General features: G+C 34.2%; 2 protein-coding genes across 2 annotated transcripts in view; both read right to left on the bottom strand.

Moving 5' to 3' along the window:
- Window positions 1–25267, bottom strand: part of LOC148955006 (tolloid-like protein 2) — an 81699-nt gene that overhangs the window by 12152 nt on the left and 44280 nt on the right. The window lies entirely within an intron of this gene.
- The window catches only part of LOC148955007 (ATP-binding cassette sub-family C member 5-like), a 30868-nt gene continuing 8967 nt past the window's right edge, over window positions 3367–25267 (bottom strand). The window contains exons 5-8 of the mRNA XM_089104249.1: window positions 21924–22066; window positions 12707–12797; window positions 11138–11311; window positions 3367–3579 (exon numbers count right to left, since the gene is read on the bottom strand). Coding sequence (XP_088960375.1) covers window positions 3367–3579; window positions 11138–11311; window positions 12707–12797; window positions 21924–22066 — 621 coding nt within the window. The remainder of the gene's footprint in view (window positions 3580–11137; window positions 11312–12706; window positions 12798–21923; window positions 22067–25267) is intronic.

The following is a 25267-nucleotide window of genomic DNA, read 5'->3' as shown; positions in this document are numbered from 1 at the left end:
GCTTTTCATTTAATTTCTTCTTTTATATTTATGAAACATGATCTAGTGTGCCTTTGGTTATCCCTATGAGCACAATTAAATGTACTTTCATTTTTGGCTAACTATCCTTCTTTTAAATTAATTACTACACTTATATTTATATTTATGATCCATGCTCTAGTGTGACCTTGGTTATCCTATTAGCACAATTAAATATAATTTAATTTTTTTATACTTATCATTCTTTTAATTTAAGTAATTATTATAGATTTATATTTATTAACCATGATCTAGTGTGCCTTTTTTTAACCCTATGAGCACATTCAAATATAAATTAAATTTTTGCTTCTTATCCCGATATTCATTTAATTACTTATTTTATATTTATATTTATGAACCATAGTCTAGTGTGCCCTTGGTTATCCTATGAGCACCATCAAATGTAAATTCTATTGTTGATTGTTTTACCTAAATTAAATTAATTAATTCTTTTATATATTTATGAACAATAGTCTAGTGTGTCTTTGGTTATCCCTATGAACACCTTAAAATATAATTTCATTTTTGGATTGTTTTACCGATAGTAAATTAATTTATTCTTTTATATTTATATTTATGAACCATTGTCTAGTGCGCCTTTGGTTATCCCTATGAGCACATTTAAATGTAATATCATTTTTTTCTAGCTATCATGATTTTAAATTCAGTACTTATTTCATATTTATATTTATGAACCATGCTCTAGCATGCCTTTGGTTATCCTATGAGCAACTTCAAATGTTAATTCTATTTTGTATTGTTATCCCTATATTCAATTAATTACTTCTTTTATATTTATATTTATGAACCATGATCTGGTGTGCACTTTGTTATCCTATGAGCACCATTAAATGTTAATTAAATTTTTTATTGGTGTACCGCTATTAAATTAATTAATTCTTTTATATTTATATTTATGAACCATAATCTGGTGTGCGTTTGTTTATCCCTATGAGAACCTTTAAATATAAATTAAATTTTGGCTACTTTTACCTCTATTAAATTAATTAATTATTTTATATTTATATTTATGAACAATAGTCTGGTATGCCCATGGTTATCATGTTAAAACTATCAAATGTAATTTAGATTTTGGATTCTTTGACCGATATTAAATTACTTTAATCTTTTATATTTATATTTATGATCCATGGTCTGGTGAGCATTTGGTTATCCCTATGAGCACATTTAAATGTAATTTAAATTTTGGATAACTATCATTCATTTCAATAAAGTCATTATTTCATATTTATATTTATGAACCATGATATGGCATGCCTTTGGTTATCCTATGAGCAACTTTAAATATAAATTCTATTTTTGCTTGTTATCCTGCTATTCAATTAAGTACTTATTTTATATTTATATTTATGAACAATGATCTGGTGCGCCTTTGTGTATCCCTATGAGCACCATCAAATATACAATAGATGTTGTCTTGCTATCCCGCTATTAATTTAATTTCTTCCAGTATATATTTATGAACCATGGTATAGTGCGCCCGTGGTTATCCTTTGAGAATAATAAAATGTTATTTCATTATTTTCTTCATATAATTAATTTATTGTATTATCTTATTTTATATTTATATTTATGTACCATGCTATAGCGTGAGTTTGGTTATCCTATGAGCAGAATTAAATGTAAATTCATTTATGGCTAGTTATCCTGCTTTTCATTTAATTCCTTCTTTTATATTTATATTTATGAACCATGATCTGGTGTGCCCTTGGTTATCCTATAAACACACTTTAAAATACTTTTCATTTTTGACTGTTTTTCCTTTATATTTGGCTATCTGATTCGGCACCCGTTATAGTGGTTCTAGCAAGAGAGTTGGGACAAGGGCCAGAATAATAATTTAAAGAAAAGTGGCATTTAAGAAAAAGTAGTATCAAATAAACTAATATAAAATTAAGCAATGCGCTGCAGGGATAAAATTAGTCTTTGGTTCCGTGGAAAGTTACCCCAGAAAAATCCCATCCGTAGACCCCCTCCCCCAACAACAAATTTTCGAATATTTTCCAATAACAAATACTATATTTAAACAAAGGGCAAATTCCATAGCTTAAACCTTGTAGGGGGTTAGTGGGGGCCATGTCATCCCCAGAGGCATAGTTATTGGACCTTTGAGCCCTCTCACTATCTTCTACGACCATTGGTTCGATACCTTCACCCCAGAAAAAAAAAACACGCATTGTCATTCTTTTGGCAAAAAATACAAATGCCATATTTGTGCAGATAAAAGTTTGAAACATCTACAATAGGGTTTTATGATATGCTGAATCTCATCGCAGAATTTTCATTAAGATCAATAGACGTTTTGGGGGTATTTCTGCCTTTTTCGAAAACCAGGCAAATTTCCTCACGCTGGTGGCTAATGATGGGTACAATTAAACTTAATAAATTGTATACATTGAGAACCAGCAAAAAAAAACAATTCTTTTGATGTAATAGTTGCTATAAAATTCCTTTTTTCAAAGTTTCGGTTACTATTGGATTAAGTTGCTCCTTACTTACAGTTAGTTACAACAAATTATTTGATATAATATGCAAGATATCTTTCGCGATTTTTGTGCTAGAAGTAGTAGAAAATATTTTTGATTCCTAAAAGCCAACTATCACTTGTGTTTGATTTAAACATGTGCTGCAATTCACGATTGCAGTACATTTTCGAGCTGAAATGTATAAATAGCATTATGTGTGTAAAATTTTGTAAAATGTCAACAGATATATTACTCTTTGCAAAAAAAAACATCTTTGTTGGTGCAGTTTCATGCATTCTTCCTGAATAACGATGACAGCGATTGCCCGGAATAAATAATTTTCATTAGTAAGGCTAACAAATTCCGATAAGCTTTGGAAATTCATGGTTGTTGTTCCTTTTAAAGCCTTGGAAGAAAGCGTTTGTAAAAATGGGGCAGATTTTGCTTAAGAAATGAAACATTTTACTCCAAACTGACATTCTAGAGGTTTCGGGACCAGAAAGATGATAAACCTGGTTAAATATTGTTATAATCAGAGTCATAGAGGAGAAGTGAGCATTATGGACTACTTGGGAGATGTGGAAAAACCGAGGTGTCTGTTTGATGCTGCTATAAACTCCCACGCCTCCCACGTCAGTAAAGTCTTACCCCTACCTTAGGTTACAACAAGCGTCGCAGAGTGCCGTGGGCGGAAAATTTTTAACCTAATTTTCAGGCAGTACCGAATAGTCTCTTGTGGTACAATTTTGGTGGAAAAAACTGGAACAGTTTATCTCAAAGCGTAGATAACGTGGGTGCTTACAGGATTAGCCTATAGTTTATCATTTATCTTTGGTATGACTAAAGCTCATTTATTGGAAGTTCACTCTAAGAATAATTCGCTAAGTTTAAGAGTTTCTAAACGTTTGACAAATGACAAATAAATACCTTTGATGTTTGAAGCAAAGATCTTCTCCCAAGCATACATTTTGATGAGCTTGATGCTGGTTAATACTTCATTCATTAGCCTCACTCGAGAATCAGTAGACCTTACGCTCAGCTTTCGCAAGTATCCTGTTAATCGCGACATACCATACTGAAAGAAAATTAATGGATACTGAGAACCATATGTCAAAAATAGTTTTACACTGTATGATGACTTGATTACGATACTGAACAACCTACTTTGGGTAAGTTTTCAAAATTAGTCCAAAACTGAGGTTGTTTACATCGATTAATTTTTTTTCCTTTTCTAATTATTAAAAAAATTCTTTATCATTCATTAATAGAATCTTACCTAAGCTTGTGTAATTATTTATTGAAATACATTCCCGATTCATTTTAATCCTCTCCAGGTAATACAAAGTAAAGCTGTAAGAATTCTTGGTACTTTCCCTCATCGCCCTGCAAGACTTCAAAAATCTTTCAGAAACTGAAACTCTTTTCTTATTTCTTAATATATTAAACCTTAATCAACTCAAAGGTTTGCAGTTGTCACTTTGGCATTATGATATTCAGTCGCTAGGAAACTACCTTTATAATTCACAACATTCTTGCCGTCTTCCCCCGCTCGCTCGCTCCTATACTTCTATTCGTCTTGAAACATAATAGACTCCCCTCAGTAAATTGTGAAAGAGCTTGATTTTCAATGAGATTTCAAAGCCCTTCCAGTGCGTAATTTCGTCAAAATCCTGGGGGGGGGGGGAGGTTGGGCAAAGTTTGGGACAATTTTCCCAAATCAAGTAAAAATGACAGCAAAAACTAAACAATAACCCATTTAGTACCATAAAGGTACTATTTAGTACTATAAAGGTACTATATAGTACTGTAAAGGTAAATATATACTAAAAAAACTGATCTGTATCTGTTGATGCTTGAGTTATGCAGGTTTATCTTAGTTTTGATAAGATTTTGGAAGAAACTAAATTTCAGCTGGGGGGGGGCAAACTGGGGTCTAGGGGGGGCAAAGAGGTCTGGGAGGGGCAGTTGCCCCCCTACTCCATAGAAAATTACGCCGCTGATCCCTTCTAGAGCAATTAGGCTTAAATTAAATAATAAATTTAAAAATCTGAATAGCTGACCTCTCTTAAAGAAAAAGTTAAGAAAATGTATTATTTATCCTTGATGACAGGTATTCTTCCATACATTTTTTTTTTTTTAATTACATATTGTGAATTTGCCGCGCCGAATTCACAGCCTTCATCGCCCCTCTCCTGCTCTAATTTGTCATGTTTTTTTTTTAATTTTTTGTTCTTTTTCCCTTTTTTCTTTGTTTTATTTTATTTGTGTCTTTTAGTGGATCGCAACATTTATTTTGATAATAGGTTAGCCTTCAATTAGAGCTTAGCTCTCTGTTGGCTCTACTTGAATATTTTTTGTTTGTCTATATTGTGTGTTAAATAAAATCTTGAATCTTGAGTTAAACAGGGAGGTTAAAGTTAGAAATGGAGATAAGCCCCCCCCCCCCCATTCTCAAAATTGCCCTAGATTATTGTTCACGTACTCTTTTAGTGTTGAACTTTAGAAACGGTCATTTCGTGCAAGGACCAGTCATTAATGATTTTCTTCTTTTGAAATTTTTACAACGGATTTTTATATTATTAAATCTTGAGAAAGCAGTAGTTTTGAGCAAAGGTTCCCTTTAAAGGCTCTACCTGACTGAGATCTTTCACAAGAACTAATAGACACCTTGTGACTTAATAAATATTCTCAAATAATCACGATAGGTATAACATCTATTACCCTGTTATCACACCAGTTTGGATCCAGATACACGCAGCCATTCGTCTGCTATTTTGCAGAACAGGTTTTTAAGGTAAAAAGAATTTTCAAATGTCCCTTTTCGGAGTTTAATAGAGTGGGCCAAGCAGCAGAAATTACAATAGCATTTCAATAGCAGAAAAGTAGTTCAAAAAGGAAACCCCAGAGCACAGTGATGTGTTTGCTTTTTTCGGACACTTTTCATACCTGTCCAAACAAACCCTGTCTCCAAATCGCTAATATTTGAGGTAAAAAAAACAACACTTGGATGAATCCTTGACAATAAGTATTTCTACTATGTAGAAAGGAAATAAATTTGCTTTTAATTAGATTATTAGCTATAGCTGCAACCATAATTCCTTACTGAGTTTCTTGTGTGCATATATATCCCAAACAGGAAAAATCCGTCACCTTTTTCTTGGCTGGAACCTAGTGAAAGAGTGAACCTCTGGTCTTACTAGGGATTTAGCATAATGTCATAAAAAATAATAACATGGAAAAGAGACCAAAATATACACTTTCTTCCCTTTTTTCGTTACAGAATAATTTGTATAAACGAATAAATTGGAATTAAAAACATTAGGATTTTTTTTACTATTACATTTATTATAAATAGTCCAAAAATAGTCAATTGCTATATTTTCGTAAAGCACCGTCAGATTCCAAAGGCAGAAGAAGAGGGACTTCTTGTGGAATATCTAAAAGTATGCTCTTTTATGAATCAAGGAAGCCAGTGAAGCTAAAATGCTTACGTTTTCCTTCGCAACCACTAATCCCATCGTTCCTCCCGTAGGATGGTCACAGAAATAAAGCACATCAAAGGACAGGTTGACCTCATTTCTGAGAAGAGGAACAAGCATATACTACTTAGATCCCTTGAATTGACCAGCGAAAAGATCAAGTGGCTTTAAGCTTTGCGGCGGACACTTTTTTTTTACAAAATTGTGAACTCCTATTCACGTTTTAAAGAGAAGCTCGCTGTTGAAGGGATACAGAATGTTGATGAGACAGGAGTCCGGATTTCCAATTATCCAAATCGAAAATTTTTGCGTGATTTCGATTAAATCAAGTTGTAGCATGCCTGTCTTTGCGCTAAAAAGTTGACGGGGTCAAAATTGGTGGGAACGTCGGGGGGTGTACTGGGTCGACAGTACAACTTATGATTAAGCTTCAAACAAGATGCAACATGTATACCTTTCTGTTAAAAAGTTGGCAGTACGACGGGCAGTAGTTCCAGAGGAACCATGGTCCCACTTTACTCTTCCAATAATACAGGCTAAAAACCGATCAGAAATTCCACTTCAAAGAAGATATAGAATGAAATTTGTGTTAAAAATTTGGCAGTAGGAGGGGCAGGGGTCTTGAAGGAGCCATGATCCAACTTTTACTCTTCCAATAATAGCGACTAAAAATCACTCAGAGATTCCACTTGAAAGAAGATATGAAATACACTACTTTTGTTCTAAAAAGCTGGCGATGAGAGTAGCGGGGGCCTGCTACATTAACCTCGGACCCACTTTGCATCTTTAATCATGCGAATTGAAAATTCTTGCCAGATTCCACTTCAAACAAGGCGTGCCATCCTTATCCTTCTCCTAAATCCTTGGCGATAGGAGAAGCGGTTGCGGAGAGGACATTAGAAAGATCGCGATAACTTCATATGTGAACACATATTCTTCCGAAATTACTGTTCAAACAAGGTGAAGTATACTTACCTTTCTGTAGAAAAATGGGCAGAAAGAAAGAGGGAAGGGGTTGTATTGAAGGGGTCACTAGTACTTTAAATTGAAAATTCTTGCGTGATTCTAGTTTTAGAAAGGTACAACATGTTTATCTTTCCGCTAAAAATTTGATGCTGGTGGGAAGGGGGTTGAGATGGGTCACAGACAAATTTGGGCCTCCGGCAAAGGTGCAACATGCCTGTTTTTTTACTAAGGAGTTGATGGTAAAAGGTGAGGAAGGGGGTGATAAAAGGTGTCGAATGTTGAAAAGGGGGTTGAATAATTTTTAGGTAGAGAGACAGGTTGAGTGGACGGGTTACAAACCTACTTTGCGCCCACTAATACTGATCAGCATCTTTTTGATGACTTCAGTCCAAAAAAGTTAAAAAAAAAATCCCTAAGTTTCAGCTAAAAAGAGAGGTATTGGTGTCGGAGGGCCACTGGTCCTCTTGCTTTTTCTAGTCAGACAAACTGAAAAGGCTTGCATGTTGCGGCTTATAACAAGGTGCTTCCTGTCTATATTTCTAATAAAAGGTTGGCAGTGAGAGAGGACTAAGCAGAAAATGAAATTAGGTCGTTTTTACACCAAGACTTTTTAAGCCAAGACTTGAACCGTTTTACAACCAAGCTCGTGCTTGCACCGCGTCAGGACCTAGTTTTTTCCAGAATAAGACGTAAGTCAGAATCAAAACTTTCACTAAGTTATTATCTAAGTTTTGTTCTTCAATATGACGACCACAACAATGATGTGGACAACCACAGCAATAAGATTGTCAGCTGTTCAAAGTTATTGAAAAGCTATATTTCACGAAAAATTTTGTACAAAAAAACTATGTCACAAAATGAACTAAAGGTGCATTTTCTTTCCACAGATTGACTTTCTAATATAACTACTAAGAAAGGAGCAAAGGATAAGCTCCAATTTCTGTAGCAGTGAGACACGCATCAGAGTTTAGGACGCATATTTGATACCATTCTTCTGCCTCAGTTCATAACACAGAAAAAAAACTCCCCCAAAATCACAAGCAGACATGGCTTGTAACAGTAGGTTGAACTCGTTTAGATACTGATAAAAAATGTTCCTTTTTCGCCTGCCTACCAGTCTAATCACTTCTTTCCCTTCGAAAATAGAAACATGACTCAAAGAAAAGGACATTTGGCAGAATAACTTCAGTAAGTCCTTTTCGGCATAGATTGCGTAACTTCACTTCAAACTCCTAAACTCTTGCCTTCAAATCCAAGACAAGCAAAAACTATCCTTTTGGGCTCCATACAAGAATTACCGCCGTGATGTGACGGATCAGGTCAAATTCCTTGCGATAATCGGCCAAAAGGAAATCAACTATGGTGCCCTGTTTGTCACGCCATTCTACTATTAAGTGGTAAAGTCGCACTAAATAGTGAGTCGTGCTATTGCCTTTCAGGCACCCGTACTGGTAAGGGTCGAGGCAAGGGTTTATTTGCGACAAAAGTTCACGGTAAATAAATGACTCGGTCACTTTGGCTAGATTGGGGGTTATTGATATGGGCCGGAGCTCGTCACAAGTTTTGGGGTATTTTGTTTTAGGAATAACACGGACGTAGGCTTTCTTCCAGGTCTGAGGGAACTTTTGCTCTCTGAAGCATTGGTTGATAGTAGACGTCACAGGTTTAGCTAGAAAAGGTGAATAATCAATGAGCAGCTTGACGGGCAACTCACCTGGATATGAAGCACAGTTCCTTTTTAGTTTTTAAAGCTCTTTGCAGACCGCGCATTCCGGTATTTCTACTATTTGTTCGTCCGGAAAGCCAGGAGAGAGATTTTCAATGTCTTCTCAGTGAATGAAGGGTAAGTCGAATAAATTGCAGAGAATTAGGAATTTACTTCAGTAGAGGATACTAGAGAACCATTGTCTTTCTGTATCTTCAAATCACTACTATTCAGTTTTCCAGAAAGTCGTTTAACTTCGGAGTGTCACTTACGAAGGTTAGTAGTCAGCAGTGGAGTCACTTTAACACAAACATAAGCTTTCTGAGCGGCTCTGTCTACGTTCACAATATAATTGCGTAACTTTTTTGCCGCTGTTACTTCACCGTTCGAGTGGAGTTGGCATCGGGTCATGATTAGCGCTTTGATTTCTTGGTTTACCCAAGGCTTATCACTGTCACTGACTACAATAGTTTTGGACGAAAAATGTTCGTGATATTTCTGCAGACGGACAGCGTTCAGAGTCTCAACTTTGAGGTTGATGTCTGGTATTGTGCAGATCTCACTGAAGTCAAAAGGTTCCAATCCAGCGTCCAAAGAAACAGATACTTTCTTTAGTCAAAGGCTGGGTCGTTACTTTTGTTTTCTTTACTTTTGGGAAGTTGGCTTTGGACTCCCAGAAAATCACAAAGTGGTCTGTGTTCTGTAATAGGCCTAAAGACCGTGGGGGTAGGTATTGGTTGGAAAGGTCCGTAAAAATTAGGTCGAGTGTGCTCCCACTTTGGTGGGTCGGAACTGCCACTACTTGTTTCAGGTCTAGCATATTCGACATCCACTGCTTATTTGTTTGATTAAAGTCTCCGGCAATAATAAGTGCGTGAGCTGCATACTGTCTACGGATGTTGTCTATAAATGTTTGTAGATATTGAACTAAATCTTTCCTGTTTTTTGCACTCTCAGGATAGTACACTACCGCGTTGAAGAGGCACGAGAACTTTCTTGACAGGAATGGGGGTTTGCACTCGGCCCAAATCACGTCGTGACAGGAGTCAGTAGGTTCGCTCAACAGTTTGCACGGAATATCTTTTCAAAAATACAAACCGACACCTCCACCACGGCGCTCTAGACCACGATCACGCCTTGTATTGAAAAAGCTCGTATAGCCTTTTATACGACCCGTCTCATCAGTAACGTCCCAAAATTCGGTCACTGCTGCTATCGGGCAGCAATTTTGTTTCATGAGGACCTCAAGCTCGTCCATTTTGTTCTTCAGTAACGGGCGTTGCAGAGTAAGAAGTTTGGCATTTTCACCTTCACTGAAAACCACTCTAGTTCAAGCATTGGAGGGGATGCGTGAACAGGATGAGGCACCGGGTCGTTATACCAGGGTCGTAGAATGGGTGGATTTCAAACGGGGGTCTAAAGTTAACTACTGTCAATGTCCTTCGTTTACGAATTCGTTTATGGTTCGACCTTTCCTCCGAAATATGCACTGGAATGTGAATCGCTTATTTCGCTTTCCTCCTCGACAACCGCGTCTTTTACGTTTAGTTCGGTGAACTAAGTCTTCAGGACCCGGCAACGTCACAACATTGCCATTTGGTGGCCTTTTTGGGAGTCCAAATTGTCATAGACTGACGATTGTAGATGGCGCTACGAATGTAGATGGCGCTATATATGTCGAAGTGAATAAAGTTCTTAAATCGTCAATTTTTCGATTATAACTGGCAGGAATATTTCATTAAACAAAGTCAAAAGGGTTAGGTCTTTGATTACTTACATTGTCAGGGCAAGAACCCAGGAACAATAGCGCAAATAAGCTAAACTAGGCATGGTTGCAAAGCGGCTATTCAGCGCTACGGCATCTATCAAGCCCATTATAATACCATCTAGGTTGCGTATTCTAGTTTCGACCCTGTTTACATTCAGTGTTTTTTGTTTATTTGATGTAAATCAATGTTAAATAAGCATACAATTAATTTGTGATTCTCTGAAGCATTTTATACAGCTTTCTCTAGGCAAACTATATACGGCTTTCTCTAGTTCTGTTTTTTTTCATTGGCCTACGTGTTGAAAATACTAAAATCAGCACTACATACTGAAAAAAAATTAGCAAGACTTTCGGAATAAGATTACTAAAAAGCCTTAATTTGTTAAAAGCAAGCAGATACCAAAAATGCAAGTTTAGTAGTAGCAATAGCAACTTACTATAAAAAAAAAGACAAAATCAATCGGTAGCACACCAAAAGCGTCGCTTGCGAAAGTACTCAGAGCTGTCAGCCCAGTACTTCCTCCCTGCCGTTATCTCATGTTAATTAGAATTTTTTCAGAGATATTCACGTAGCTCCGAAGGTTTTGGATACATTGATAAATTTGAACCATGCGTGTGTGAATGATATTATATCCAGTTAGAAAAGGGACATTGTTATTTGAAGAGGGGATAAAGAATGCAATGTTAATACAGTTCTGGCAGGACTTTTTCTTACCTGAACAGGATAAAAAATGAGAAAAGTGAGTATTCCAAATAGGGCATGCGGTCCTAAAAGAATGTATATATAAAAGGTGGCAACAATGGCAACGAAGGGGCCACCTACAATCAACGTTGCGTAGATTACAACCTCAAATATCCTTATGCCGTCATTCGAAAATATGTTGACAATCTGAAAAAAAGAAGAAACAAGTCAAAGATAACGCAATGCATACGTATATGGTATCAGAGGAGGTTGATTAAAATTTTCATGACGGTTAGACTCAAGTAAAAGCGAAGTTTCCCTGTGTAGCTTTCCTCGACCTCCTGAAATAAACCGTAAGATCGTAGAAAATTCTGGAGACATTGGACCGTAAATTCTAAGATTGAGTATCCTTTCTCAGTACTGATAGAGCAATTCAACAAGTTCCAAATCTACCTTTCAACTCCCCTTCTTCTCCTAAACACAATCAAAGCCCCACTGGCCATCATATCAAAATTATAGATAGTTACTTTATTCAAAGCTGTCAAAAAGTTAAAAAGATGCATTCCCAGGGGGGGGGGGAATGGTAAGTACAGGCCCTGGAAAAGCCCACCACACTACACCAACGGCTTATTTTAAAAGATTGATTTAATTATTTTTTCGAATACCACTCTGGCCTTTCTATGACGAACAAGAAATAAAAGGCATCCCTTTTGTTTTAATGAAAAACAAAATTAACAAGACTTATTCCTATTTGAACTTTTATTTGTTCCTAGACTAATTTAAAAAACCTTTCCATAAAATAAGTTTTTCAAAGAAAAGTGAAGAGTTTGATTCGGTAATTTATTGTAATTTCTGCTCGTTTTTGGGTTTAATGCTTATTGAAGTTCTGAATTCCGAAACACACCTAGTTCAATTGGTTAAACTATTGAGCATTCATTTGGGAATATAGTTTACCAAAGGCACTTAAATGAGCCGAACTTTTTAGCTTTACTGTTTCAATATAGTTTATCTAGAGCATTTTTATGAGCCAGACTCTTTTTTTTTTTTTTTTTTTTTTTTTTTTTTTTTTTTTTTTTTTTTTTACAGATTAATTACGACAGTAGTTAACCGGCACAAAATGAGCATAAAAACTGGCCACTAACTACCATTTTTCTAAGGAAATTCTGCTTTTATATAGACATAAAATTTGAAATCTCGGCTAAATCAGCCATAGACTATTTATATAATGTTCGGAAGTCCTGAACAACAGGGCTACGCGGTTGAATTTTTAGGGCACTGACATTTTCCAATTCAATATTGACGGTTAATTTCCAACGTTATCATTGTTTTAGATGATATTGTTGATAATACTAAAAAGTAAGCTTAGCCTTATATGAGTCAAATAAAGTTTGGAAATTTGTCCATATTGTAGGTTTAATTAATGACGATGGTGTTTTTGGCAATCAAGGTTTATTTAGCACAAATAGTTTTAAAATTTCCATTTGGGATTCGTATCTCAAAAAACGGTACATTTTTTCCAATTGCACCGAGAAAATTTTGCTTTCAAGTAACCCAATTTACTCGCTTTATTATTTGAAATTCTATTAATATATATTTTCTTACTTCTCCAATAGATTTATCACCAAGATTAGGCAGCTTCACAAGTTTCTGGTAGAGGACAGACAGCACTGCAGAACGAAGACGAATCGCAGTCCTAGAAAAAGAAGGTTAATGACATAACTTATTTCGTACTCTAAGCACAAATTAACCCTGTTACAATACAAAAAGTATATGTGTAGTGTGTTAAACACGATTTTTGACCACATAAAATTATTTCTCTTGAATTTCAGCATTTTCAACATTTTCAATTGAATTAACCCCCCACCAAAGTTACTACGAGTACCTCTTCCACCTGAAGTAGCTCTCGAAAAAAAAAAAAAAAAATACAGTGAGGGCCTCTCCACAGAAAGCCTCTCCACAGCCTGTAATAAAGAGCCATATATTCAGTGTATTAAAATTCATGTATTATTTATGTCTTTCAGTTACTTTTATTTTATTTCAAAAATCTGTACTTCATTTCCTGTCTTCTGAAGGTGTGCTATGTGCTATGTATATTATGTACTATGCACTATGTTTGGAAGTATGTGCTCTGTTTCTGTTATTTGTACTGGAATCGTTACCGTAGATAGGTTTGAACTATGAACATTTCGGTCTGAGGGATCGTCTCTAAGCAATGTACTACGGCATCTGTTATTTAACAAGATATTATCAGTCACATCATAGTGGTAGCAATAGCTGCAACCTGGTGACGGCTAAACCATGGCTCATAGTAACTATAAATTGAAGAAAACGTTGAAAAAAAGGTGATTCCCACGTTTGCTACAACCTTGTAAAAATATACACAGCCCATAACAATAAAACAAAATAGCCAGAAAACCCAAAATATAGTGTTAGACCTAAACAAAAGTACACCTTTGACTGAGAAAAATCCTCACTGGCAGATACTATGTGGGTTATAAAACAGGGCTTGTTATTTTGAAATCATCTGCATATAGGCAAATCTCATCGTTTATGGTTGAGGGTGTATTTTTAATGTAGATAGTGGATAAGGTTGAACCAAAACTCTGCCTTAAGGTGCTCCACTTTCAAAATCTGCTGATCCTGAGAGGAAAGCAGACCCATTGTCTCCAAATACCTGTAACACTTCCTTATTGTTGATAAGAAATTATCTTGTTCAATTGACAAGATCATTGGAAAGGTCTACCACACAGAGTGTTTCTGGATGTTAAATGCTAGCTGCCAGGTTCTTGTTCACCTTGAGAATGGATCAAACCCATCTTGGATTGCTTTGGTACATTCTTTGTGGGTTATAAAACATGGCCAATTGTTTTGGAACCATGCGTGGAGAGCCAAATATTTTTGTTTTTTTGCCGAAGGATACCACACGACTGATAATACCAACAAACAAGAATTTGGGTATCGCGTCCTTCTCTCACTGTAAAAGTCTAAAACCTATTGCGTCATTGGCATTTTACTGAAAACTTTATGTGTCTTGAACAGTCTTAGATACACCAACTCTTGTTTGTAGTGATTTTTTTTCGTTCCAAGCTTGATTCAATTTAGTTTTGCTCGTTTTAAGATTCATTTATTCATTTATATCAGTATCTATTGTATACTTGTTTGTATTGATTGTTTATTTAATTTCGTTTCGTTTTGGGTTTCATTTTTACTTCAATAGCAAAATATTTTTGTTCGTTTTAAGTTTGATGCATATTCAATTTAAGCATTACTCGCTTTAAGATTTATTTATTCATTTATATTATTACTTGTTGTATGTTTTTGCTATAATTGTTTATTTAATCTCTGTTCGTTTTTGGTTTCGTGTATTCTTTAATAGTAATTTCTGGTCGTTTTTGGTTTGAATCTTAACAGGTATTAGTATATGTTGATCTTAAGGTTAAAATGGCATTTACTTTTCCTTGAAAAACTTCTTTTCGGGAAGTTTTTTTCTTTGAATAAAACATGGAAAAGGGGAGCTTGTGCAATAGCTCGAGGACCGCTAAGGGTATGAAGTTGTACATTTTCAAGAATATTGAGGGGAATGTTCAATTAAATCAAAAGACACTGTGTGCATCCAGGTTTGTAAAATAGCTTATCTACAAAATCTCAGGAAAAGCTAAGGATATTAAGATGGAACTTTCAGGGAATCAACATAACAAAAAAAAACATATACCCCCAACAGAGAGCAAAGCTCGTAAAATTGGGTATTAATAATAATAAAAAAAAAAAAAAAAAAAAAAAAAAAAAAAACAAACAAATCAAAAAAAACATTTCCTCATCATAACAAAAGAGAGAAAGAAAAAAAACCTGGTTAAAGAAAAAAACAAAAAACATAACAAACATAAAGAAAACCAACGCTGGACAAGTGGGGCATGGAAGGCTATCCCAACATGGGTAACAAATATAAACAAAAAAAATAATAATAATAAAAAAAATTTTCTATTCCACCATCACAGGTCAATACATAATTTTAATATTTTCTTCCTTAGAACTTATGTTTGCCGAAATGACTCAATTTGAATTCTATCTTTCAGCTTATATTTATTTGAAATAAATGGTATTTGGTATCTAATTGAAAATCTAGATCTTTCACAATTAACAAAGGGAATTTGATATGTTCCAGAACACCTACGAGCCGAAGGAGGGGGCAGAATCAACAGAGATTTTTCATAAAAATAACTACTAGGATCTTGTATTTTAAAATGCCATATTGATATATTAAGTTCTCTTATATGTTTCAGATCTAGTAAATTCAAGAAAAGAAATAATGTTTCAGTTTCCGATGCATCTCTAAGTTTTGATGGACGATGTAAAAAATTTCCAAGTATTCTCACTGCTTTATTTTGAAGGATCTGTAGGGGTTTTATATGCGTCCAAAAAGTATTTAAATAAATAATTGTGTAATAATTTAAATAAGGAGCAATCAAAGAATGATAAATTATTTTTAAAATTGAAAAGGGAAAAACATGTTGCAAACGATACATAGACCCAATATTTTGCAAAAGTTTCACCCTTAAATGACCAATATGAGTTTGAAATGACAAAAGGGGATCAATAAAAACCCCTAAATAACGATATGATTGAACTCTACGTATTTTATGCTCACCAACTTGAAGCTCCTGACATGACATTTTCTTAGTAGCACGTTTTGAATGACCAAAAACCATAAATTCAGTCTTCTTAAAATTCGGTACTAAATAATTAGAAACAAACCATCGATTAACTGAACTAACAGTTTTAAACATATTTTGAATCAATGTAGATGAATCCTTCGCTTTAACAGAAACAGCTGTGTCATCTGCAAATAAAATTGTAAGACCATTATTTCCCTGCAAACATCGTGGGAGATCATTAATATGCCTCAAAAATAAAAGCGGACCTAATACCGATCCTTGTGGGACACCAATATCTTCAAGATCATTTAAACTAGACAAATTTCCATCAACATCTACCACGATTTTACGTCTATAAAGGTATGATCTTATTATATCTAGTCCTTTCCCTCTTATACCGGAATTTTCTATTTTATCAAAAAGAATTTCATGGTTTAAAGTGTCAAATGCTTTTTTAACATCATAAAAAACAGTAGATACATGATAATTACTATCTAAGCAGTCATTTATTTCTAATACAAGAGCTGCAACTGCTTGTTCCGTCGAATGGCCTGCCCTAAATCCAAACTGATGTTTGGTAAAAAATTTATTTTATCTAGATAATTAGTAATCCTTCCTTTTAGAATTTTTTCCAATACTTTAGACAATGGTGATAAAATTGCAATAGGACGATAATTATTTGTATCAGATTTATCTCCTTTTTTATGCAATTTTATTACACGAGCAATTTTCCATCTTTTAGGAAATGTATCTGATAAAATACATAAATTTAAAATATGAAGCAATGGTTCAAATATTTCACCTGCAATATTTTTTTACAAATTAGTTGAAAGTTCATCATATCCCAATGAATTACCATTTTTTAAATTCTTAATGATCTTTTGAAATTCTGCAAAAGTAACCGGGGCCATAAATATGCTCGTATCTTCAGTGGGCGGTAGATATTTTTTATGCGACCTTGGGGAAAAAAGGTCAATTTCTCCTGAAACAACAGATGATCCAATACTAGCAAAATATTCACTAAACTTCTTAGCAACAGCTTGTGGTCCTCTAAATTCTTTACCATTAATATCAAATAACACTTCAGGGTGTAACAACTTTTTATTTCTTCCAATTTTATCTTTAATCAAACTCCAAGTTTTTCTAGGGGAATCTGAATTTCGAAAAGAATTTTTATAATAAAGTCTTTTACTTACTCTAAGGATCCTTACCAGCATATTCTTATAATTTTTAAAACGCGTGATATTTATTTCCGTGGGATAGTTTATTCTAATTTTATATAAACGATTTTTCTCATTAATAGATCTCAAAAGTGATTCATTTATCCAAGTTTTTTTTGGTGTAAGTTTCCTTCCTCTCGGGCTTTTATATGGTCAAAAAAGATCAAGCTTTTCATTCATAATATAATAAAATTTATCTAATTATTGGTTTGGATCCTTCTTATCAATTACAGGACTCCAATCAACATCACCAAGCCCTTCTTTTAACCTTAACACATTTTTATGTGAAAAATCTCTACGCTGGGTTTGATTTTTTTTTATTATGCGGAAAATTTATAAGAAAATCAGACATAATTATACAGTGGTCAGATGAATCATCAGGAATAATAAATGTATTAACAGCACTATAAGGTGAAAAAATATTATCAATAAGTGAAAATGATGTATCAGCTATTCTAGAGGGCACAAAACATACGGGGTTTAGTCCATAAGATAGTGGGCCCTCCAAAAACTGCAAAATATTTCTATCTATTCTATTCTGATCTGAAGATAGGAGTTTCATTAAATCAATATTAAAATCACCCATAACAAAATAAGGAGTATTAAGACTAGCTAATTTATCCAACATACTTTCAAAATGATTTTTAAATTCTATCTGGCTGGCTGACGGAGTACGGTAAATAACTGCAATTAAAAGCTTCGGATTATTTGGAAAAGAGCATTCAACTACACAAGATTCAAAAATCATTTCAATATTCATTGGCAAAAAATCAATCCTTATACCTGCTGGTATGCAATTTTTAATTAAAACACCTAGACCCCCTTGTTTTTGTCTTTTCCGACCGATGTGAAAAAATTGGTAATCTTTTACATCTATATTTTCAATTGAAAAATCATCTAAAAAAGTTTCACATAGGCCTAATATATCTGTATCTGAATCCGACAAAAAAGTTTCAATCATATCCTGCGCAGTCCTCCAACCCCGGCAATTCCAAAACGACATCCTACTTGTATTTACATTTTTTCTTACCAGCTCATTCATAAATATATATTGATTTTTTGGGATATCAAAATTACTAGAAGTATCTTTATCATCACCAGCTACAATAGTTTGAAAAATTGACTGAAATGAAAGAGAATTCCGCTCAAATTCTTTTAACCTTGATGATGGAATTTCACGATTATCTCTATCCATTATCAAATATTAACCCCACGTTAAGATAAACCACACCATGCCCCAAAAGACCAGCAAACCATAATAAAAAAAAACAATTAAAAAAACAAAAAAAAAAAAAAGTAATCTCCATTCCAAGTCGTTTTCCCTAAGTACGACTAATCTGCGCAACTTTTAATTTAGAAACATAAATATCTTCATAAAAAACAAAAAACACTACTACTGTTTCCAGGCCTAGTATCACTGAAAGCCAAGAACAATCCATAAGACCACCACTCCCAACCCGGAACGCACCGCACCGCGATTTGAACTAAACACCATTAATAAATTTTCTCATTTTGTTTTTTTTTTTTACATTATTCCATCCACAACATCTTTTTAAAAAAAAGAAGATAAAAAAACACGAGACAACATTACTTTATACCAATATGCTATCACAAAAAAAAACAAACAAAGAAGCAAATGCTGAGGGCAATGTTGAGCTAAATCGAAAGATACTATGTGCATCAAGGTTGTCAAAGTGGCGTATCTGCTAAATCTCAGAAATGGCTTAGAATATTAAGTTATGATTTTCAGTGAATGCTGAGCGGGATGTTGAACTAAATCAGGAGACATATGTGCATCCAGCTTATCAAAACAGTGTATCTCCAATATCTCTTGAATGGCTAAGAGTATTAAGTTGGAAATTTCAGGGAATTTTAAACTAAATTAAGACATACAACGTAACAAGGTTTTCAAAATGGTGTATCTGCCATATCTCTTGAATGACTGAGGGTACTAAGTCGAAACTTTTAGGGAATGTTTAAATAAATCAAAAGATATTAAGTGCATCCAAATTGCCAAAGGGCGTCTTTGCAATGTCTCGGGAACGTATACAATCACAAAGTTGAACCTTTAAGAGAGTGTTAAGGGGGATGTTGTACTAAAAAAGAAGACACTATATGCAATCAGGTTGTCAAAAGGGCGTATCTGCAGTATCTCAGGAACAGCTAAGTACATTAAGTTGAAAGTTTCAAAGAATGTTGAGGGGAATTTTTAACTAAATCAAAACGCACTATGAGCATTCTAATTGTCAAGAGGGCGAATCATCAATGTCGTAAGAACGGCTATATGTAATATATTGTTGAAACTTCCGGGGAATGTTAAGAGGGATTTTGAACTAAATAAAAAGACACTGTGTGTGTGTCCAGGTTGTCAACAGGACACTTTCAATAGCTCAGGAACAACTGAGGGTATTGCGCTGAAACTTTTGGAGAATGTTAATGAGGAATTTGAGCTAAACCAACAGGCAATATGAGCACCTACATTTTCAAAAGGCCTTATCTGCAATTTCTCAGGAACGGCTAAGGTTATTAAGTTAAAATTTTTAGAGAATGTTGAGAAGGGTGTTGAACTGTGTCAAAATACACTAGGTGCATCCAGGTTGTCGAAATAGTGTGTCTGCAATATCTCAAGGACGGCTAAGGATGTTCAGATGAAACTTCTCGGGAAGTTTCATCTGAAGGTATTAAGTTTCATCTTAAGATTAAGTTTCATCTCGGGAAGTTTCATCTGAAGGTATATTTCATCTAAGGTATTAAGTTTAAGCTTTAAGATAATGTTGAAGGCAATGTTGAACTAAATCAAAAGACATTATGTGCACCATGTCAAATAGGTGTATATGAAATATCTCAAGAACGGCTAAGTGTATTAAGATGAAAATTTCAGAGAATGTTGAGGGGAATATTGAAATCAATCAAAAGGCATTAGGCACGTTCAGGTTGTCAAAATGACATTTTTTCCATACCCTACCAAGCAAATGCACACGTCTAACTCATAAATGTAAAACTTTGAAGGGTCAGAAATAAAGAGGGCTGATTGATGCTTCTGAAGTGTATATATTATTTTCATTTCATTTTCATTCAAACGTAATTTTTTGAACAGGAGGATTGTTTCGAGTATTATCCAGATATTGCTGTTGAATAAAAAGCTTACTTAAAGAACAGTCCTAAATCTTGATTTCAAATTTGAACGAAATTTATTCAATAGCTAGGTTGAATACAATCAAAACCAACCCTCAGATCCCCTTATGCAACTTAAGAATTTAAATTACAATCCGGTGTTTTAGTTCTTAAGCAGAAAACCTGAATAATTGTAAAAATATTCATTATAAACCAGTAATAAAACTTTGGCAATCAAAACCAAACTAATTTTTAACTTCTTTAAATTTATTTTTCTAATCAACTTTTTCTTAATTCATATTTTTAATCTATAGGAAAATAAGTTTAAGCTATACTTAAACTTAAGATGAGCAGAAACAAAGTTTTAAAATAATTTAAACTTAAAACAGCCAGACATATCTATCAAACAATAAATGAAACACAAAATGAACAAAAATTAAAATAAATAATCCCATCAATCCTAAGATATCAGATACTGACAAATATGAATAGAGGGATCCAAAAACGAACAGAAATTACTACAAACGGGATTTTGCTACTACAACAACACCCCCCCCCCTCCCCGTGCCGCTTATCCGTAAACATTTTATTTCAGAATTTCTGTAATAACTTCTTATTTGTTTCTACAACTGACTTATTAATTTAAAAAAGTTACTGCGTACAAGCCTGGTCATAGTTATGGATTTTTACTTGTATCAAAGCAATTCCAAAGCATTATCAGGATCTATCAGGAAAAAACTAAATCAGGTTTATCGTGTATATTAAAAAAAAAACTAAAAACCAGCCTAATTCAATTATGAAAATCAAATTGTTTTCTGATCGAAGTTAAGAGTAAAGTAGAATATTAAGACCAACAAACATTTTAATTGAATTTTGCAAAACTAGCTCTTTACAGAAAACACTGAAGACTATTGTCACAAGAATGGTGTATTTCTCTACGAATACAAACCATACCTGTTATATTGTTGTATGTGTTTGTCAAACGCTTCTGTAAGTCACCTTAACCCTCTTCGGGTTATTCAGAATATGGCTATAAGAATTTTGACCGGTGATAGGCGTAATGTAACTGCAAGGCATCGTGAACATAGACTTCATATACTACCTTTTGCGATAAGTTCTAAATTTTATAGTGCTTTATCTATGACTAAATATCATTATGGGTTGTTGACCCGTTCTTTTTTTCTTTGCTTTTCATGTGTGCATCATCTCTTCACAATTATGAAGCTCGAAGCTCTGTTTTGATACGTAGACCGTTGGTATAACTACTAGATCAGCCTTTAGCATAAAATCAAGATGAAGCAAGATATATTGGGCCTCTAATGTGTGAAGTGTTCAACCAGTGTTTCAACCAGAATTCCATAAATTGTTGAAATTACCTCGGTTTGTAGTTTATGAATTTGGTGCGTTGTTTTCGGACATCTAAGCTGTTACTTTTTATTCCGAGGGGGGAGGAGAAGGTACTGTATTTGCGTAGAAATTTCGTTTTTATGTGTGCAGTTTGGGTGTCTGAGGCCGAGTAAGTCATGCTCCTTTCGGTTTGTTCTTCCCTTCTTTTGTCCTCACTTCAAAAAATCACTTTTATTAATATTTTGTTTATTCTTTATCAGGCTTCATTAGTTATTAATATTAATGTTTTTTTTGTTTTTTTAATAAATAAAATTATTATTATTGTTGCATAGCATTGTTGAATTATAATTACCGGTGGTAAATTAAGAACGTGCTGGTCAATATATTAAAAAAAGTTTTAACGTTTGTAATTTCTAATTATAACAGTTGGAATGATTTGTACTTTCAGAATATACAACAAGAACGCTGTCAATTGAAATGTCATACCTGTAATTGAGTCCCCAAACAAGGGCAAAAGAAAATGTTCGTCCGAATTCACATATGACTAATAAAATGGCCCAAATTAATCCATCGGAAATAGGAGCTTCGGGTTCCTCTGCATATTCAAGCAGTTTCCTCATAAAGATTGTCTAAAAGCAACAAAACATATACAGAACAAAGCATTCAAAAATGTTTTTTTCTCTTCCTGAAAATAATAAAAAACTAAACAGTTCTGTGCAACAAAAGCATTGTAGCCAGAATAATAAATTAAATTACAGAGAAGAGGATCAAACTTCCAAGTGCAAGAAACGGTAGCCGGCTATAGCTTTGCATTTTCTTTTGTATAGCCTTTGTGTTTTCTTCATGTTTTTCTCATCCATTTTTATATGTTTGTTTAAGATGAGTTTTTAGAGTTTTTTTTGGTAAATTTTTAGAGTCTTTTTTGTACCAATTATTATTGGTACAAAAAAGTTTTTTTGTTTTTTGCTGTCTTATTAAAAATTTCCCTCGTTTTTCAATATTCATTCCGTTTTTAATCATAGATTTACTAACGGAATAGATACCAGATAACATAAAAAAAAGCATAGCAATGTGTGAGCCAGATATCGAACAAGGAACTAGTTTTGCCTAAATCAAACTCTTAAACCTTTACTGGTGGTACAGAAGGAAAAGCACAAGGAAAGTGCCAACCACCGACAAAATATAAGTAATATAGATGTAAACTGAAATAATTTAATGGCACCGATCAATTTGGTGCTTGTGCTCGGCTATCTTCATTTACCCAGGCATCTAGCATGCATTAACGTCATCATTTATAGCCAAAAGGCATTCGGATAACCGGCCTTTTATTAACATTGTAAGACGGGCATTCGGACATCTCTATCATGTACTTTTTGTCTGCGATGCTGCCAACGTACGTCCTATCCGTAGTCTGCTATGAATTAATATATCTATGCAGCCGAGAGACAAACTAGAACGGTATTTATTCCTAGATCAGTTTACCACTAAAAAAAAAGATATTTTGTCTTAAATCAATAATGCTAATACTACAGAATTATATTGATTTTATGCAGGCTTTTTCAAAGTTAATTTTCGACATCTGTTCTTTCTATTCTCCCTTTATTACGCTTACTATAAAAAAATGCACAAATAGATACAAAATATTTAAAGAATCGCAATCACAAGGTCTAAAAGAGCCTGGCTAATATTTTGAAGGAAAAAGTAGATAAAAGGTCGTGTTTCATTTGGATTAGTCAAGTAATACCAAAAACGAACGCAAAATAATGCTGTGTTGAAAATTGACAAGTCAGATGCCCTGCATGTGAAGCTAAGAACCACTCATGACATAAAAAATATTTAATATTTTAAATGAAGCAAATCGACAAAAGAAGAAAATTAAAACTTAAAACGCTAACGATTCCACAATCATTAGGAAATAATAAAAAAGTTGAAATAAAGGCAACAAATAGGCCTTCAATAAAGCCTAAAAAAGAAAAAAGGAAACTGACAAACGGAGGAAAAAAAAGGACATAATGAACAATTTAAAACAGAAGAGGTTTTTTGGATCCAAACGGAATAACATTTTCGTATCTAACAATATGAAAATACAACTACTACAACAGGGGAATCGTTTGTGATGCTACGTGGTATAGTCGTTATCTAACAGGAGACCTACTTGGAGGAATGTTGTGTCTATGAGGGTTTTGACTAGGAATCCACGCAGAGCACAAACACAGATCAGTCCTTCTATTATCAATGCTTTTCAGTTTACCTTTCCCAGGGAGTTGCGACTAGCGGGTATTTTCTTTCTTTAACAATTATTTAAATTCTAACCAATGAGGCAACTCTGATCAGATACCATAGTAACCAACTACTCAATTAACAGGGGAAAACGTGCGTAAATATTTAAGTCAGGCGATTCAGAATAAATAAATTTCTTCCTGGAGCTCAATATGGTTTAGGTGACCTGAAAATGTGCTTTATTTTTTTCAAGAATTCAAATGAAAAATCCTATATAGAAATTACAATTGTGTAGATAAACAAAGAAATTGTATTTTCATGCATGTTCCAATAACATCATATGAGTTTTAGTGTTTGCGCTATAGGAAGGTGATTACCACTCACGGTTTGGCTGAACCCGTGGGTGCAGCTGCGAAATTTTTTTTTGAAAGGCTTGATCAGTCTTGTATATTTTTCAAGGGATAATTGAGTACTTGTTTATCTTTTATTGCTGTTCTTGTATGTATGTTGTATTTTTCCTATCTTTCTTTATTTGCTCCATTATAACATTCTCGTGTATTTTTATGGGCAATACAAATTTTCATTCATTCTTTCAAATATTAAACCGCTGGTTTTCACAGCTAAGTGTCTCCACCACCTTTGTGAATTGTGAAACACGCCTCTGCGATCCAGTATCGCTTTTAATCTGGGGTAGGTGTTCTGTAAATTAATATGCCCCATTGGTAAGTATTATGTACATTTCTAATTCTGGTTCTAGGAATTTCAGTTCCCTCGGTGAGTGTCTACTTGATCCACAAAATAACTCACTAGATGTTTTGAGAATTGTGAATGATTCTTGTAGGTCCAGATAACAGAAATAAACTAAATTTTTCTCCTCGGAAAGCAGTCATCATCTTTACAACTTAAAGGGGTGAACTAAACGATTTTTTTGGTGCTGACGATCTTGGTAATGACGATTTTTTGGTGCTTCAGTTTAATTCTCAGGGTCTTTGTTCATCAACTGATTAGTTAATGCAATTAGTTGCGATATTTGAGCTATCGGAGAACTTTCTGGATACTAGTAATGGAATGCTGCTAGATGTACCCAGATATGGGGTGGCAAAATCGGGAGAGGAGGACAAGAAGGGGTCTTACCTCATATGCAGGTACCAACATTCCGTACACAATCAGGAGATATCTACTAGGGAATCAGGGATGAGTCCTTGAATTCCTATTAACTGATATTAATTCGAAAGGAAAGGACCTTAGTATATTTATTGTGTAACAATATAAAATTTGGATCTATCTTATGAGCTTTAAAGTCATCGTCGAGAGGGCTCCTGTTCATCTTCAGCGTTTCAAAATGTATAGGAGTGAAGGCTAAAGTCCTTTTTACTTTCAAGAATTATCGACTGATGGAAAGGATATTTAAAAAAATCGACAGGCGATCAATTCCCTCCTTAAGCCTTTAACTCTGCTTTCATCTATTCCTTGAAGTTGGGTAGCTGATAGCTCAATTTTTTAAGTTGAAGCGTTCACGTTCAAGAAGCAATTACCTCTTATTTTGCTAATGCTGAGAAAATCGCTCCTTCTTCAATAAGCTCCTCTTCTTCTAAAGCTAATTGCAAATG

This window comes from Artemia sp. Qi Xiang Cuo, chromosome 2, assembly GCF_049724085.1.
Source record: "Artemia sp. Qi Xiang Cuo chromosome 2, ASM4972408v1, whole genome shotgun sequence".
In the NCBI taxonomy this organism is placed as follows: domain Eukaryota; kingdom Metazoa; phylum Arthropoda; class Branchiopoda; order Anostraca; family Artemiidae; genus Artemia; species Artemia sp. Qi Xiang Cuo.
This window is presented reverse-complemented; position numbering and strand designations above follow the sequence as displayed.